At 42.9% G+C, this 13,475-nt stretch overlaps 2 protein-coding genes across 6 annotated transcripts; one reads left to right on the forward strand and one right to left on the reverse strand.

Annotated features, from left to right (window-relative positions):
* Positions 1 to 385: 385 nt before the first annotated feature.
* On the forward strand, positions 386 to 9,716 carry LOC125989109 (uncharacterized). Of its 4 annotated transcripts, none has more exons than XM_049755134.2 (6): positions 386 to 510; positions 1,335 to 1,561; positions 2,076 to 2,182; positions 2,632 to 2,749; positions 2,987 to 3,125; positions 3,429 to 4,415. In XM_049755134.2, exons 2-6 carry the CDS (start codon positions 1,335 to 1,337, stop codon positions 3,489 to 3,491), a joined length of 654 nt encoding a protein of 217 aa, XP_049611091.1. In that variant the 5' UTR covers positions 386 to 510; the 3' UTR covers positions 3,492 to 4,415. The 4 variants fall into 4 exon arrangements, 3 of the variants coding, with proteins under 3 accessions (XP_049611091.1, XP_049611089.1, XP_049611090.1); XM_049755132.1 differs by lacking the exon at positions 386 to 510 and adding an exon at positions 760 to 911; XM_049755133.2 differs by lacking the exon at positions 386 to 510 and adding an exon at positions 991 to 1,235.
* Positions 3,846 to 13,340, reverse strand: col9a3 (collagen, type IX, alpha 3). Of its 2 annotated transcripts, XM_049755129.2 has the most exons (33): positions 12,913 to 13,340; positions 12,249 to 12,317; positions 11,336 to 11,371; positions 11,006 to 11,077; positions 10,834 to 10,887; positions 10,148 to 10,183; positions 10,019 to 10,042; positions 9,839 to 9,892; positions 9,531 to 9,584; positions 9,363 to 9,404; positions 9,233 to 9,289; positions 9,118 to 9,171; positions 8,993 to 9,046; positions 8,875 to 8,928; positions 8,754 to 8,807; positions 8,575 to 8,628; positions 8,452 to 8,505; positions 8,319 to 8,372; positions 8,183 to 8,236; positions 8,049 to 8,093; positions 7,914 to 7,967; positions 7,748 to 7,801; positions 7,370 to 7,423; positions 7,213 to 7,284; positions 6,835 to 6,870; positions 6,704 to 6,748; positions 6,598 to 6,630; positions 6,028 to 6,174; positions 5,896 to 5,950; positions 5,627 to 5,809; positions 4,858 to 4,935; positions 4,464 to 4,695; positions 3,846 to 4,376 (listed from the first exon to the last, which is right to left on the reverse strand). In XM_049755129.2, the coding sequence occupies exons 1-32, from the start codon at positions 12,976 to 12,978 to the stop codon at positions 4,511 to 4,513; spliced, it is 2,037 nt and encodes a 678-aa protein (XP_049611086.1). In that variant the 5' UTR covers positions 12,979 to 13,340; the 3' UTR covers positions 3,846 to 4,376; positions 4,464 to 4,510. The 2 variants fall into 2 exon arrangements, with proteins under 2 accessions (XP_049611086.1, XP_049611084.1); XM_049755127.2 differs by having other exon boundaries at positions 3,846 to 4,695; positions 12,913 to 13,338.
* Positions 13,341 to 13,475: the final 135 nt, after the last annotated feature.

Genomic DNA, 13,475 nt, shown 5'->3' on the forward strand with positions numbered 1-13,475 from the left:
GGGGTTGTTTGGGTTTTACATTATGAAATGCAAAGTACACTAACAGAGACTCTGGATTGTTCAGCAACTTAAGTTTCTACATTAAGCATTAATGGAAAATAATTCCACCTACAAAGCTTCAACATTTTCTCTCAGTTCCCAAATGGCCATTGTTAAAAGCACGTGATGTAACACAGCCGTAATTCTTCTGACCCAGCTTTTTGGGGACGTTGTGCAAGCATCAAATTCAAAATAAGTGAATGATTGTTAAGTACATCAATAAGTAAGTGAATCATAAATAAACACATACATAAATACATACGACCGTGACCCCTCGTGAGGATAAGCAGTTCAGATAATGTTTTTGAACTTGTCCTTGTAGTGTTTTTAGTTACATATTTGTATTCTGCTTTTATGTTTTACACAATGTCCCAACTTCTTTGGAATTGGGCATTGTACGAATAGGATAAGACGGGGTCTACTTTTCAATGGAGAGAAAAGAACTACAAGTGAAGATAACGGGATGCTTCAGTGAGTCAACCATGTGCACTTAGTACGATTTACCACAAGGGGGCGACAGCATTGCAGCACTTAATGACGTGAACGTCGAAATGAGATGGAATTATTTTGCTTTGTAGACCATGAATGCAATTAAACCAATCTCTGCAATTGTGATTTAGATTTAAGTTTTTTTAAATTGCACACTGGTTTGTATTGGAAAAGTCTATTGATTGGTTTACAAATTAGTCTTTGTTACTATTATTTCTACAGTTTATACGACGATAAACAAGTTTTTTTTTGAGTGAATGCGTTCCAAATTTAAACGATTCGAAGCTATATCGTTTTTTGTTTTTTTGTTTTTTTTTTTTACACCAAACTGACGCTACGAAGTTTAAAAATTTGAAAAGGTTGTCGAAGTGGAGACTGGAGAAGTAAGTAATGACTTAAGTCACGATATTAATGACTTGTTAATGGTTGTTAAATTTGTTTCGAATTTTGATGTGAGGTAATTGTTTAGTGTTGTACGGTAACTGGCGGCCTAATATGAAGTTGCTGCTCACATATATACGTAATATAAAGTGAAGCTAAAAAGATAGACGTTCATGACAGGCGTCCCTAAATTATAATCATTAGTTAAACTGTTGACTTGAAAAGTAATCTCGTTTTCACGAGTAAATGAGAGATTTGATCATTAACACCGAGTGACTCCTTAAACGGGACGTTTGGCGGGCCAAGGCGCGGCTAATTTGGAGCAGGTAACATTTGAATTAAAATTACATTAAATGCCTTAACTTTTATTGTCTGTTCTTCAAAATACATCTCTAAATCTCCACCACGTTGTGATTTGGATTCAGATGGAGCCATTTGAAATGCAGCAGTTTGATTTGATTATGGCGGACCAAGGCCATGGGTGGAACTACCCTGAGGTGCCTAACAATGCTTGTTCCATGGATAGCTATGCCCCCTCAAACTTTGGTCAGCCCAAATTGCAGACAGAACACAAAAACGACGCCATATTGTCTGCAAGTGGGGACAAAAAATCTCAGAGGCAACTGTGTCCATCATCGGCTCTGGAAAAAAGGTCTGACCCCCTATTTAATTATGTAAACATAACTTTGAATATATAATAGAAATAATATAAATTGATATCTTTAATTAATGTACCAAGTAAAGACAGTATGAACATTCACCAAAGAGCCCTTTTTATCCTGCTTGTGTTGTCACATCTCGTCCCCCGGTTATGTGCATATTGTCATAATTTCTGTCCGTGTGCCTGTGTGCTCGCCCCTCCCCTCCTGTGTCGCCCATGATCAGTGTGATCATTCCCACCTACCTCTTGTTACCTGTCCTATTTAAGTCCTGTCTGCCCCTCCCTCCCTTTCGGATCATTGTTGTCACGTTTGTTGTCTTATGTCTTGATGTCTCCATATCCTGTTGTTTTCTTGTCTCATGTTCCAGTCAGTCAGTCTAGTTATTGTTTTGTTAAGTCATGTCAGTTTGCCGAGTCTGTTAGTTTGTTTTCTCCAATAAACCCGGGTTCAAGCTGCATTTGGTCACCCTGCTCCATTCCATCCATGACATGTGTTGTGTTTCAGTTTGGCGAGTATAGACCAGTGGTCTTTTGAGGGGCAGAATTCTGGAGAAGATCCTTTTACACGGTGCTGGATGGACTCCAATATGACAAATCCGATTCAAATCCCAGGTGATCAGTCGTTTGTTCTCATTACATTTCTACTAGGGTTTATTAAAGTATTGTTTTAGAGGTGCAATGATAAACTAAGCAATTACTAAATGAATGGGTAGTTATTTTGGATTGTTAGATTACATCTTTTTGATTTAAAATTGTCCAAACCCTTTGTATGTCATCTTGTTCAACCGTCAATATGCTGTGACATACTATTCAACTTTTGAAGCAATTTTTTTGTGATGTTCTATTTATTTAAACATGAAGGGCGGGGCTGTGATTTAAAACAAAACCATGTGGGGAAAAAAAATCCAATTTCATTTGAAGACCATATTTTCCTGCCTTGAATTGTACCCAATATATTGTCGTGGTTGTTAAATACACCATGTAAATATATTTACTACAAAAGTGCAATGAAAAAAACAAATCAATATTACTTGAACTTTGACCCCTGGTGTATATTACAGAGAACAAGAAAAGTGCTGGCTACCAGAGAGTTGGCCACCACTCTCAAGCGCAAAAGAGCAGCACCAAGAGGACATCACACACAAAGGAGAGACACAACTGCAGAGAGAGGGAGCGCCGGTTGGTGCTACTCATGAGCATTTTCTTTGCAATGATAGATTGTGTGTGCCTCCCATCTTAGTTCGTGATGGAGTTACTCATTCAATGCCAGTCCAGTTAAAATCGAGCTTTGACGTCTATAGATGTCAATGGCAGTGAATGTGTTAAATGAGTTAGATATCTCGAGGTGACACAAATGTGCTCAAGTACAGATACTACTTGCACTTTGCATTACGCACTGCCTCTGCTTTCTCGCAGGAAGAAGATCCGTTCATTGTGTGACGAGTTGAACCTTTTGGTGCCGTTCTGTGAAACAGACACGGACACCATCTCCACACTGAAGCACACCTGTGCCTTTCTCAAATACATCAGGGCAACATATGCCAACACTGAAAAAGTGAGTGATGCCTCCAGCAAATGTAAACAGACAGTTGTCAGGGTATTGTGGTGAAGTGGTTGTTTTTTTTTAAATAGGAGGCTGCGGTTTCAAGGAAGCAGGCAAGTTAGATTTTATTGTCTTGCCATAGGGCACCTCAGCCGTTCCCAGAAGCCGCCAAGCTCCAAATGTATTCTTTGTCCACAGTGTATACCACAAATCTGCTTTTAGAACCAAACCCTAACAACTGCAATCTAGTTCAATGTGACAGTATTATTATGATTTTTTTTTTAACTACCTGCTGTTATCTGACACCCTTCTCAGGATTTTTATAGGTTTACTTGTCAGAAATCAAGCTGCCCTGGAAGCCAGTACCCGAGTGAGTGAGACAGAGTGAGTGTTTCACTTGGAATAGGTCAGTGACCTTCAAACACTTCGTCTTGCGTTCTTTCAATCCCGTCGTGATCAAATGGGACGTTTGTTCAATAAGTTGATCATTGTTGCATATCTGCAGGTATCGTCGCTGTTGTTCAGTTGACTGTTTGTGAATTTTGACACATTGTCTTTTGAAAATGTTCCCACTTGTTCTTTTCAGTTATTTCAGTCATACATTAATCTGTGTACAGCTTCCACTCCATATGTAGAGAAGAGTAAGGATTTACTGAAAAGTGGCTTTATTTGTTCTTTCTTACAACATGTCGCTGTATCATCTATCAAGCGTACATACAACAGTCACCCACAAATAATAAATAGCGTTTAATTGTTTGTGTAAAAGTTACAGCACTGCTAGTACATAGTGGATGTGGTCATTGTAGAATCCAACGTCAAAAAAAAGGGAAAAGAACTGCACCTAAGGTTTCTGAATTTATTTTACAAAGTCTGATTTCGTCATCCACAAGTTTCATTTGGCCTTTGATTCTAAAGATTCAACTTCAAATGTTACGAAACAAAATTAATAATACTAATAAAAAACATAACAGTGTGTGGGGTGGGATTTCTCTATTGTCAGAGTTGGCCATAGAAGTGGGGGCAAGGACAACATGTACAAGGGTTTTATTAACAAAGCACTCGTTCTTTTTTTAGTTCAAAATCTGAAAATATTTCGAGCGATTGCTGATGTTCTCGAGCACGTTTGTCCATTCAGCCATCTTACTTCTGGATGATAGCCGGATTTCTGAGGGGAGGGGGGGGTCTCGGTTGCTGTTCTTGTCACATGTCGGACGTTCATCCGTTCCTTCGAAAATGTCACACTTGTCGATGTTTTCCTTCCAACTTGTGATATGCGGATTCAAATAAAGGAGATTTTTGTGACCACCCTCGTCATTAATTCCATCCTTTCCTCCCTTTTTTTCTCCCCACCTTTTTTGTTGTTGGTTGGGATGGAAACAGGTGGCAGGAAGCGAGGTTTAATAGTTTTTACGGCTAGATGATTTCTCCGCAACTGACGCTCCCTGACAGGCTGACGTGTCACAGATTCCAGGAGGTCCTTGGTGCCCAGTCCTACCTACCCTGCCATGTTCTCCAGGCTCACCTGGATCTCCAGGAGAGCCATCACGGCCATCTTTAACAATTCCCGGGACTCCGGGAAGACCTGTGAGAAGTATACAGTTATTGTGACAAAGACAAGTCTTGTTGTATTTGGTTGTGGCCCAACCTCAGCTGAATATGAACATGTGCCACCAACTACAAATTTTCCTTTCCACTGTTGCCATGAGGTACCAGGGCTCAAATAATGTCAGGCCATATACTGTACCTTGGTCTCCTTGGTCTCCAACGGGGCCCTCAATTCCTTTGCCAATGGGTCCCTTATCACCCTGCTCACCAACGTCACCTGTTGTCATAAAAGATTGATCATTTATAGGAGGATCATTACTTCGTTATTTCAATGATCAGATTGATTCACACTGCACTGACAGTGTAGTAATGTACTGCCATGACACAACTGCGTAGTGCCCAAAACGAAACATTTTAAATTTGGGTATCGCATGCTGTTATAACATTTGGTGATAAAGTGACAGCAAGTAATTGCTGTTTTTTTTTTTTGCTCCTCCAGATGGTGCTGTTGGGTTACAGAGAGGGGTTTAAGAAATGGCAAGTGAATGTACTTTCAGTCCAATGTTGAACAGAGAGTGCCATCAGAAAGCAAATTGCGATCCAGCCAACTCTCTCTCCAACAAGCTCTGAAACTGCTCCCTGCTCATCGTCAAGTGCACATTTAAGTACTAAAGATTGTAGCTCACAGTTGACTCTAAGCTCCCCCAGATCCTGCTGTGCCTTTACAATCAGATGATACCATTCCCTTTCTTTAACTGTTGTTTATTTTCTCCTCTTCATTCTAAGCATAGCCAGGGCTTTCTGTTGTAACAGCGGAAAAAAACATTCAAACTATTTGCTGGTCGGTCGCTTAGCAACCAGCGCCAAATATGGCCAACCTTGCACTTTGCTGCTTGCTGTGTCTTTGGCGAGCTTTTCATTTTGTATTTGATTGTTACAGATGCTGTATACGTTTTAAACCACCATACCTCTGGTACCAGGATCTCCAAGTTCTCCTGGCAGGCCTCTGTATCCTGGAGGTCCACGGGAACCCGGGTGACCGACGGAGCCGGCTGATCCGGGCTGTCCCGGAGGTCCGGCTGGTCCCGGCCGGCCGACCATCCCTGGTGCCAGAGGTCTGCGAAGATTGGCGGCCAGTTGTGCAATCTGATCTGCGGGGTGTGGCAAGTCATCAGACAGTCAATTACCATCTTAGATTTCTTTCAACACCGGAAAAAATGTGAGCGTAGATCTTCACCATCGATCATCGAGCCGCACAACTCTCTGATATGCTGTTCACTCGCGAGTTTACCCTAAAACACAAGAGTAAGATTAATTTAGAGAGTAAGTGAAACATTTAGTTTGGTGAGCTTCAAAACCAAGCACTTACAGGTACACCTGTCTTTCCAGCGATCCCAGGAAGACCTTGTTCTCCCTGGAAGCCCATTAGTCCTGGTTTTCCCGGGGGCCCTCTTGCCCCAAGTTCTCCTTGTGGCCCAAAGACACCTTTAGGTCCCAGCTCTCCTCGTTTCCCTGCCTGTTTAAGAATAATACATCAGTAAAATAACCTTTTTTCACATCTAGTGCTAATATAAGCAGGATCTAAAAATATCTGAAAATACATCACACGGCACTTTTTTTAACAAAACAAAAAAAAAAAAAATCAAAGCATGTAGGAGCATGAAACTCATCAAAGCTGTGCTTGTAATTACACAAATTGTTCTGCACCTTCGTGCTACTCATGTCTTTCTTGTGCCACTTAGGCAGGCAACGATGCTGAAGAAACGATGCTTGTCTCTAATTAATCCCATTAAACCTGGAATGTGAGGCACTGGCTGCATACATGACAATAAGGTAATCGGCAGACCGGGAAAATAACACGTACTGTCATGTCATCAGATCTATTGGGGTGTGAAGGTTGGTTGGACATATTATCGACATACAAACAAATGTTGCCCACCTGTCCTTTTTGTCCAGCTGGTCCAAAATGACCCTGGAAATAAAAGAGAAACCCGCAATTAGCACCCTTCTAATAATCATGGCAAACATTTGACGAGGATACTTACCGGTTCTCCGTTTTCTCCAGGCAAACCGTCGCTTCCTGCTACACCCTACGATTACAACACAACATCACATATGTTTGTCCTAACAACACAGTAGATCAACACAAAGTTTGAACTTTGACAGAAATATGTACCATGTCTCCCTTGGCTCCCGAAGCTCCAACCGGCCCCTGTGAGATTGGGTGGGGGAGTGGTGGGCAGAACATAAATGAGAGCAATGTTGAGACATTTGTGCAAGAAGGTAGGGCAGGGACGGGGTGGGTGGTTATTGCTGCGGCAGTGAGGTGGGCAGGTTGTGGGGAAGGGGAAGCGATATAAAGACCATCTTTGTTCTGTGCTTCTTGGCAGGGGATGACTTGGTTTTTTAACTCTATGTGGGCAACACTTCTACTTTATTCCGCATCCACTAAGGTGGGGATGGCCTCGGTATTGACATCCCTGATATTTTGCAAAGACACTTATTGAGATCTGTATTGCTTCTGATGTTGACCGAGGGTGTGCGAAGGACTCACTCTTTCACCAAACCCTCCTCGGATTCCTGTTGGACCTGGAAGACCTGGATCCCCCAAAGTTCCTGGGATGCCCTGCGGGACATGAAATTCTGTAAAATGACTGCTAATGTTAATTTTAGCAGTAGCAACAAAAAACTGACATAGGGTTTGCAATGACCTGGAAACCTTTCACTCCCTGAGGTCCTTGGTTGCCTGCAGGTCCAATGCCTCCCTGTGGGAAAAAACATACAGCTTACTAACTAATGCTAATGTTGGAATCAAAATGGTGAATAGGACAAAATGCGCTATGGATGTCGTTTGTATCTTTTTTTTTTTCCTCTCCCGTGGCCCGGCACAAAGACTTGTTTGTCCAAGGATTCACCGGTGTGAATACCTCCTACAGTGCCTGGCCATCTATTTGTACAGACTCCACAGTCGCATACTTCTCAACCTGCAGCAGTGCAGCTCACTAACTTGCGTTTACAAAATTTGACAATGCTGCATAGTCTTAGTGAGTTTGGATGTTGTGCGAGTGGACGTATTGGCACAAACTCACAGCCACTCCTCTGGGTCCTCCTATGCCTCTCTCTCCCGGTACGCCGATGTCACCCTGTGGGAGAACATGAACGGCTTGAGAAACCAGATGCTGGCTTGTTCAAACTTGAAATTAGCAACACGTCGGAGAGACTCAGTAACTGCCCGGCCGCCCACCAGATACATACAGGAATACCTGGCTCTCCAGAGGGTCCCGTCTCCCCGGCCTTTCCTGGGTCACCCTGGTGACAGAGGGAAATTTTGTTTGCATGGTTCTGGCTAATGCTCAGCTTTTGTCAGCTTGCATTTGTTTTAAAACTTACAACTTCTCCTTTGGATCCTTTGCTACCAGCCTTTCCTTGTAGACCCTGTGGAGGAAAATGTATTCCCAGCGAACTTGTTTTCTTGTCAATTATTGGACGGAGGACACGCACACCCAAATGTAACTGTGACTTACAGGAAGTCCATTTGGTCCTTTTTCTCCAACTACCCCGTGTCGCCCGGCATCGCCCTAGCCAAACACAAACTGTGACTGTAAGATCAGCTTCAGTCGGACCGTGGTTTGCTAAGATCACAAGAGGCCCAAACTGTACCTTCTCGCCATCCATGCCCGGTGTGCCATCTTTGCCATCTCTGCCAGGTATTCCCTGTGATCAAATCAGACATTTCCTTGAATCTTCTTTTATTGAGCACGTAAGAAAGCATTTTCATCAGGCGCTCACTTACGGGCTCGCCTTTGGGCCCGGCACCACCGACGGCTCCTTTCGGACCAATTTTACCCTGTTCGAAGCACGTGCGGATTTACTATGTGATGTTTACAAAAGCCTCTACACCAAATTTTTGGCTTACAATTTCTCCTTTGGGACCTCTGAAACCCTGAGGACCCCTTTCTCCAGTATCGCCCTGGAAGAATCAGATGAAACACAAGCAGCTATTTATTGATGGGACCGATGTTGACTTGTGGCTGTAGATTATTAGCTAAACATTTAAAATTTTCCAAAGTGTTTCAGAGCTAAAGAGAGACTCACTGTCTTTCCGATGAGGCCGGCGATGCCAGGTTTGCCTCTGAACCCCGGCAGACCCTACGCACAAACGAGAGCATAAGGCCAAAGAGAACACACACGAAGCTGATTCGGCGCTGTTTCTTACTCTGTCTCCCACAGGTCCCATCGGACCTGGCAAACCTCTCAGACCACGTGGGCCCTGAAAAATATCCATGCAGCATTATGAGACAGTCACCATCGAGAATCCTCTGAAATGACCTTACCTGTAGGCCGACTGTTCCTGGAAAACCTGGGGGACCTGGAGGACCAGCGTCACCCTGAAGACAAACAAGACACTGAGTAAACCAACAAAGCGGCACCATCTGTGTGCCGTATGTCATGTACTCACCTTCTCTCCATCTTTCCCAACTTCTCCCTTATCTCCTTTATGGCCCGTGTGACCCTAAATGAAGAGTCCCAATATTCAATGCCGTGTTGCAATTCTTCTCAATATAAATACTCACCTTAAATCCTGGCATCCCTGGAGGACCAGGAGGACCAGGGGGGCAGATGGCAGGACACTGTTCACATAAAAAAAACACTGAGTTTTCCATTCTTGAGGCAACTCATTCAGGTGCATCACTGATTACTTACCAGAAGGTCACCAGTGAGATCTTGGAGAGTACCAGGAAGACCCTAAGAAAAAATGTTTTTTCATGGATGTGCTTGACCAATCAATCATTGATTGACAAACCCCCAAAAGGTGGTAAAGTATGCAAATAGCCGCAATGTTTTCTCACATAGGATGAAAGTTGCACTTACAGGTGGCCCGTCAGGACCAGGAGGTCCTGGAAGGCCTGGAAGACCCTCAGCACCCTGGTGAAACAAAGGAAATTACAGTCACCTTTGTGTAGTCACTAGAGGTAATTTTTTATTATTATTATTTTTTTTTACAATACATCACCATTGTGATCTTCTGAAAACGGTTAACAAGGCATTGCTAATCCATCATTTTCAATTTCAAAAAAAAAATCATTGTATATTTAAAGCAGTTTAAATTGATTCGTTACATCCCTGACGTAGTGTAAGATCACCTCATATCAAATTAGTCATATCGGATAGACACTCACCACAGGACCCTGAGGTCCGACTCCACCGGGCAACCCATTGGTCCCGGGTAAACCCTAAAAACAAAACACATCAAATGTGTCATCTTTCAACATAGGACAAGCAGTGAGTTCATTCTTCCAGGATTCAAACAAATAAAATCCCGAAACCTGACGAGAGTATTAAAATGCTTTTATACTCACTGGAGCTCCCGATCTCCCTCTGCCCTACGGAAAATATAAGAAGTATTACCGGCGCAAGTTCTGCTTCAAATTGTGTCATCCAGGGCATGCTGACTGAAGTCCTGTTCGATGTTATGTTGGGCTACTTACAGCAGGTCCAGGTGGCCCAGGAGGTCCGGGGTCTCCCTGTGGAGAGACACACCAAGTGTGATCAGCCACTTGAAATTGTGACCAAATAGTAATGATGCTAGAGTCTTAAAATAATATAAAACAGGATTACCCCATATCAGTGGCAAAAAACAAACTCTCTAACTCTTCATTGAATCTTCTCCCAGCTGTATTTGTGAAGGCAAATGTCCAAATAATCACAGGGATGTTACACTATGCTAATTGGCTGCATTCCTCACAAACGGATGCGATGTGACTTCAGTTGCCCTTGTTTGATTTGTTGTGATGTAGATTTGCGTAGATTAAATAAGTGTTTGAAAGCAGACTTGGAACATTTTCCTGAACTCGGATTGTTCTTTTGAACATTCATAATGTGCAAGTATAATTATGAAACACAGAGCCTCGATGGGTTCCTCACCCTCAGTCTCTTAGAGTGATGGGAGGGGTTCACATTCCTGGCCGGATTAGAGAAATAAAGCTGATTCTGATCCCTCATTAAAAGTGTTCAGACCACGAGGCAGAGCCTGCTTGACAAATCGAGCTTGGCAGAGGGCATGTGGGCAGGAAACAGACCTCTCTCCTGATAAAACCTACCTATATACTATTTGGACCCTAACTGATCTGAATTCGTCTTTGCAATGTATCACCAACCAACAAGCCAGACTTACTGCCTCTCCTGGAGGTCCTTCCTTCCCTGCGGGACCATCAGGACCAGTCAGACCCTGAAGAAAAGATGCATTTCATCATTTTGCATGCTCTCTTGGGATATTATGTATTCTTGAGAAGTAAATCAGAAGTGATTCTGTTAAAAATTGAAAGCATTCCAGGAGGACAACATACGTCCACCCCCGGAAGTCCCGACAATCCTCGTTTTCCTGCCACTCCTGGTATTCCTGATTTTCCTTTGGGGCCCTGCAACAAGAATAGAAAACATAGTCGACAAAAATATTTGTCCGTTTTACTAAATGGGGGTGATGTAAAATCAAAGATTTAGATATAGTGTTTTCATAACGGCTTAAATAATACAGCACAAAAATCAGAAGAAAAAAAAAGTATTTATTTATTTATTTAATTAATTAATTCTTACAATTTGTTCTGGAGATTAAGACAAGAGAAGAACCGAGAACTACACGTTACATGTAAAATACACATTTGATAACAAATACTCACAGCTTTGCCTGCCATGCCGGGCGGTCCGGGCTTCCCCTGTAATTAGGAGATATCAGCTCAATAAATTATGCATTTTTTTACATTTGGAAAAAAAGCCTTTGTACAGAATGCATAATGTTAAATTTCTACATGCTTTGGGGGAAGAACAAACAAAGCTATAAATGGTCATGTGATCAAACCCCTCCGCTGGTTTTGATGGAGGGGGTTGAAGGTGCAGTGGAGGAGGTGTGACTTGAAACTCTGGATGCTCGCACACAGCTGGGGAATGTATGAATAGACCCTCTGTGGGCCTTCACCCGACTGCTGGAACCAAAATATCTACAAATAAAATACTCTCACATTGCCCCACAAGGGCACATTCACAGACAGCGCTTTGCGCCAATAATCAATGTGTGTCGTGTACAGCACTGTGCACAACTTCAGGTTGCTGAGAATTTTACAGTTAGGTGGCAACTGGAAGTGGCAACTTCAATACAACTTTGACAGAAGTTGTCCATAAAGTAAATCGATGCACACCGCCTGCCATTATTGGCATGAAATAATTGTGGGCGGGGCTGTGGGCGGGGCCACAGTGACAAAATGTTTAAGAGCAAGAAAATGCGTCTTGAAAAAGTGCAAAACAGGACTAGGAAGTATCAAGCTTACGTGGGATGTATACTCACATGATATAAAGTTTTTTATATATATATATTTGAAGAGCCTGTCAGGAAACTGACAAAAGTGTTTTGTTTGATTTATGGGCGAGTACCGATACCAGGTACTGGTGCCGATACCAGCCTTATTTCAAGGTATAAAAAAAAAAAAAGAGCTATTGAACAGCCCTAGTTTGATTACTGGGATAGTGGCAATGACAATTAAAATAGAGCGTGGGGCAGGCTAAAACTAGATGAGGTATACACAAAGGTCAACTCACATCAATGCCGTCCCGTCCAGGGGGCCCAGGCGGCCCTGCTGCCCCAGGAGATCCTCGAGGGCCAGGCCTCTGCAATACAAAGTAAACGACGAATCAAACAACCTGTCAGCATGCTACAGAATTTATTTTCAATGATGAGAAGTTAATGTGACTCATCCATTCATCTATCGTCATTAAAGCACGCAGACATGAAAATCGAAATGAAAAAAAACACATCAAATCCCCTATTCACACTGGATTGGTCCACCGGGCTGAACAAAGGTGGTATTGTGTGAACTCCCCTCAACCTGTACATTCCACAGGTTGAAGAAAAACGGAACCAGGAACAGCACACCACATTCATTTAATGAATGGATACTTATTAATATCATGCACTTGTTAAACAAATGCAAGACCAGGGGGATGACATTACATTACATACACCCCTTACATTTTGTGTAGTTCAGAAAAGCAAATATTTCATGAGTCTTAGTAAATTAACTTGCGCCTTTCCTTTTGGCCAGAAATCAGCACCAAAATTGCACATTTAAATGAACAATACTTGTACAGGTAAGTATTTGGTTGTCATAAATATTTAGGTCATAACAACCAAATGCTGAACCAATTTTGAATTTTGCAGCTCCGAGGGGGATAAACAACGAAGCACCACCGATGAAAGCCTTACCTGGCCTGAGGAGGACGTCAAAAGCTGGCACAGTAAGAGCACCCACAGAGCCGAGAAGGTCGTCATGACTCCCAGCTCACTCTCCCAAGAAGTGTTTCAGGCGTACAAAAAAACAAAAGTTCCAATCCAGTCGCTGGTCTTGGCTCGCTCGCTCCCCTCCCCGAGAGTCCGACTGAGCCTTCGTTCACCTGAAGGAGCGCAGCTCCCGAATAACGAGTAATCCTCTTGGCTCTCCGATCAACCCGAACCTCCAGACAAGTAGGAAGGGGCTGAGCTCAGTCTGACTTGACTTGCGACGGGTGAGGGGAGTAAGGAAGAAAAGAAGACTTGACACTTGACGAGGAGGATGGAGAAAGGCGAGCAGCAGTCGTTCGGGTGGGCGGGGCTAGAGCATTTGATCGTTGAAGATCCGATTTCTTGTGGTGGCGTAGAAATGAAAGTTGCGAGTGAGCATCATGTGAAATTATTTATTTTAAAGCAACCAAAATATGCATGGAGTGGCCATCCAAATTGTGAGCTTAATATTAAATGGCTTTCAAGTATGAGCAAAACAGGGCATCCAC

The sequence above is a fragment of the Syngnathus scovelli genome, chromosome 2 (genome assembly GCF_024217435.2).
Source record: "Syngnathus scovelli strain Florida chromosome 2, RoL_Ssco_1.2, whole genome shotgun sequence".
NCBI lineage: Eukaryota > Metazoa > Chordata > Actinopteri > Syngnathiformes > Syngnathidae > Syngnathus > Syngnathus scovelli.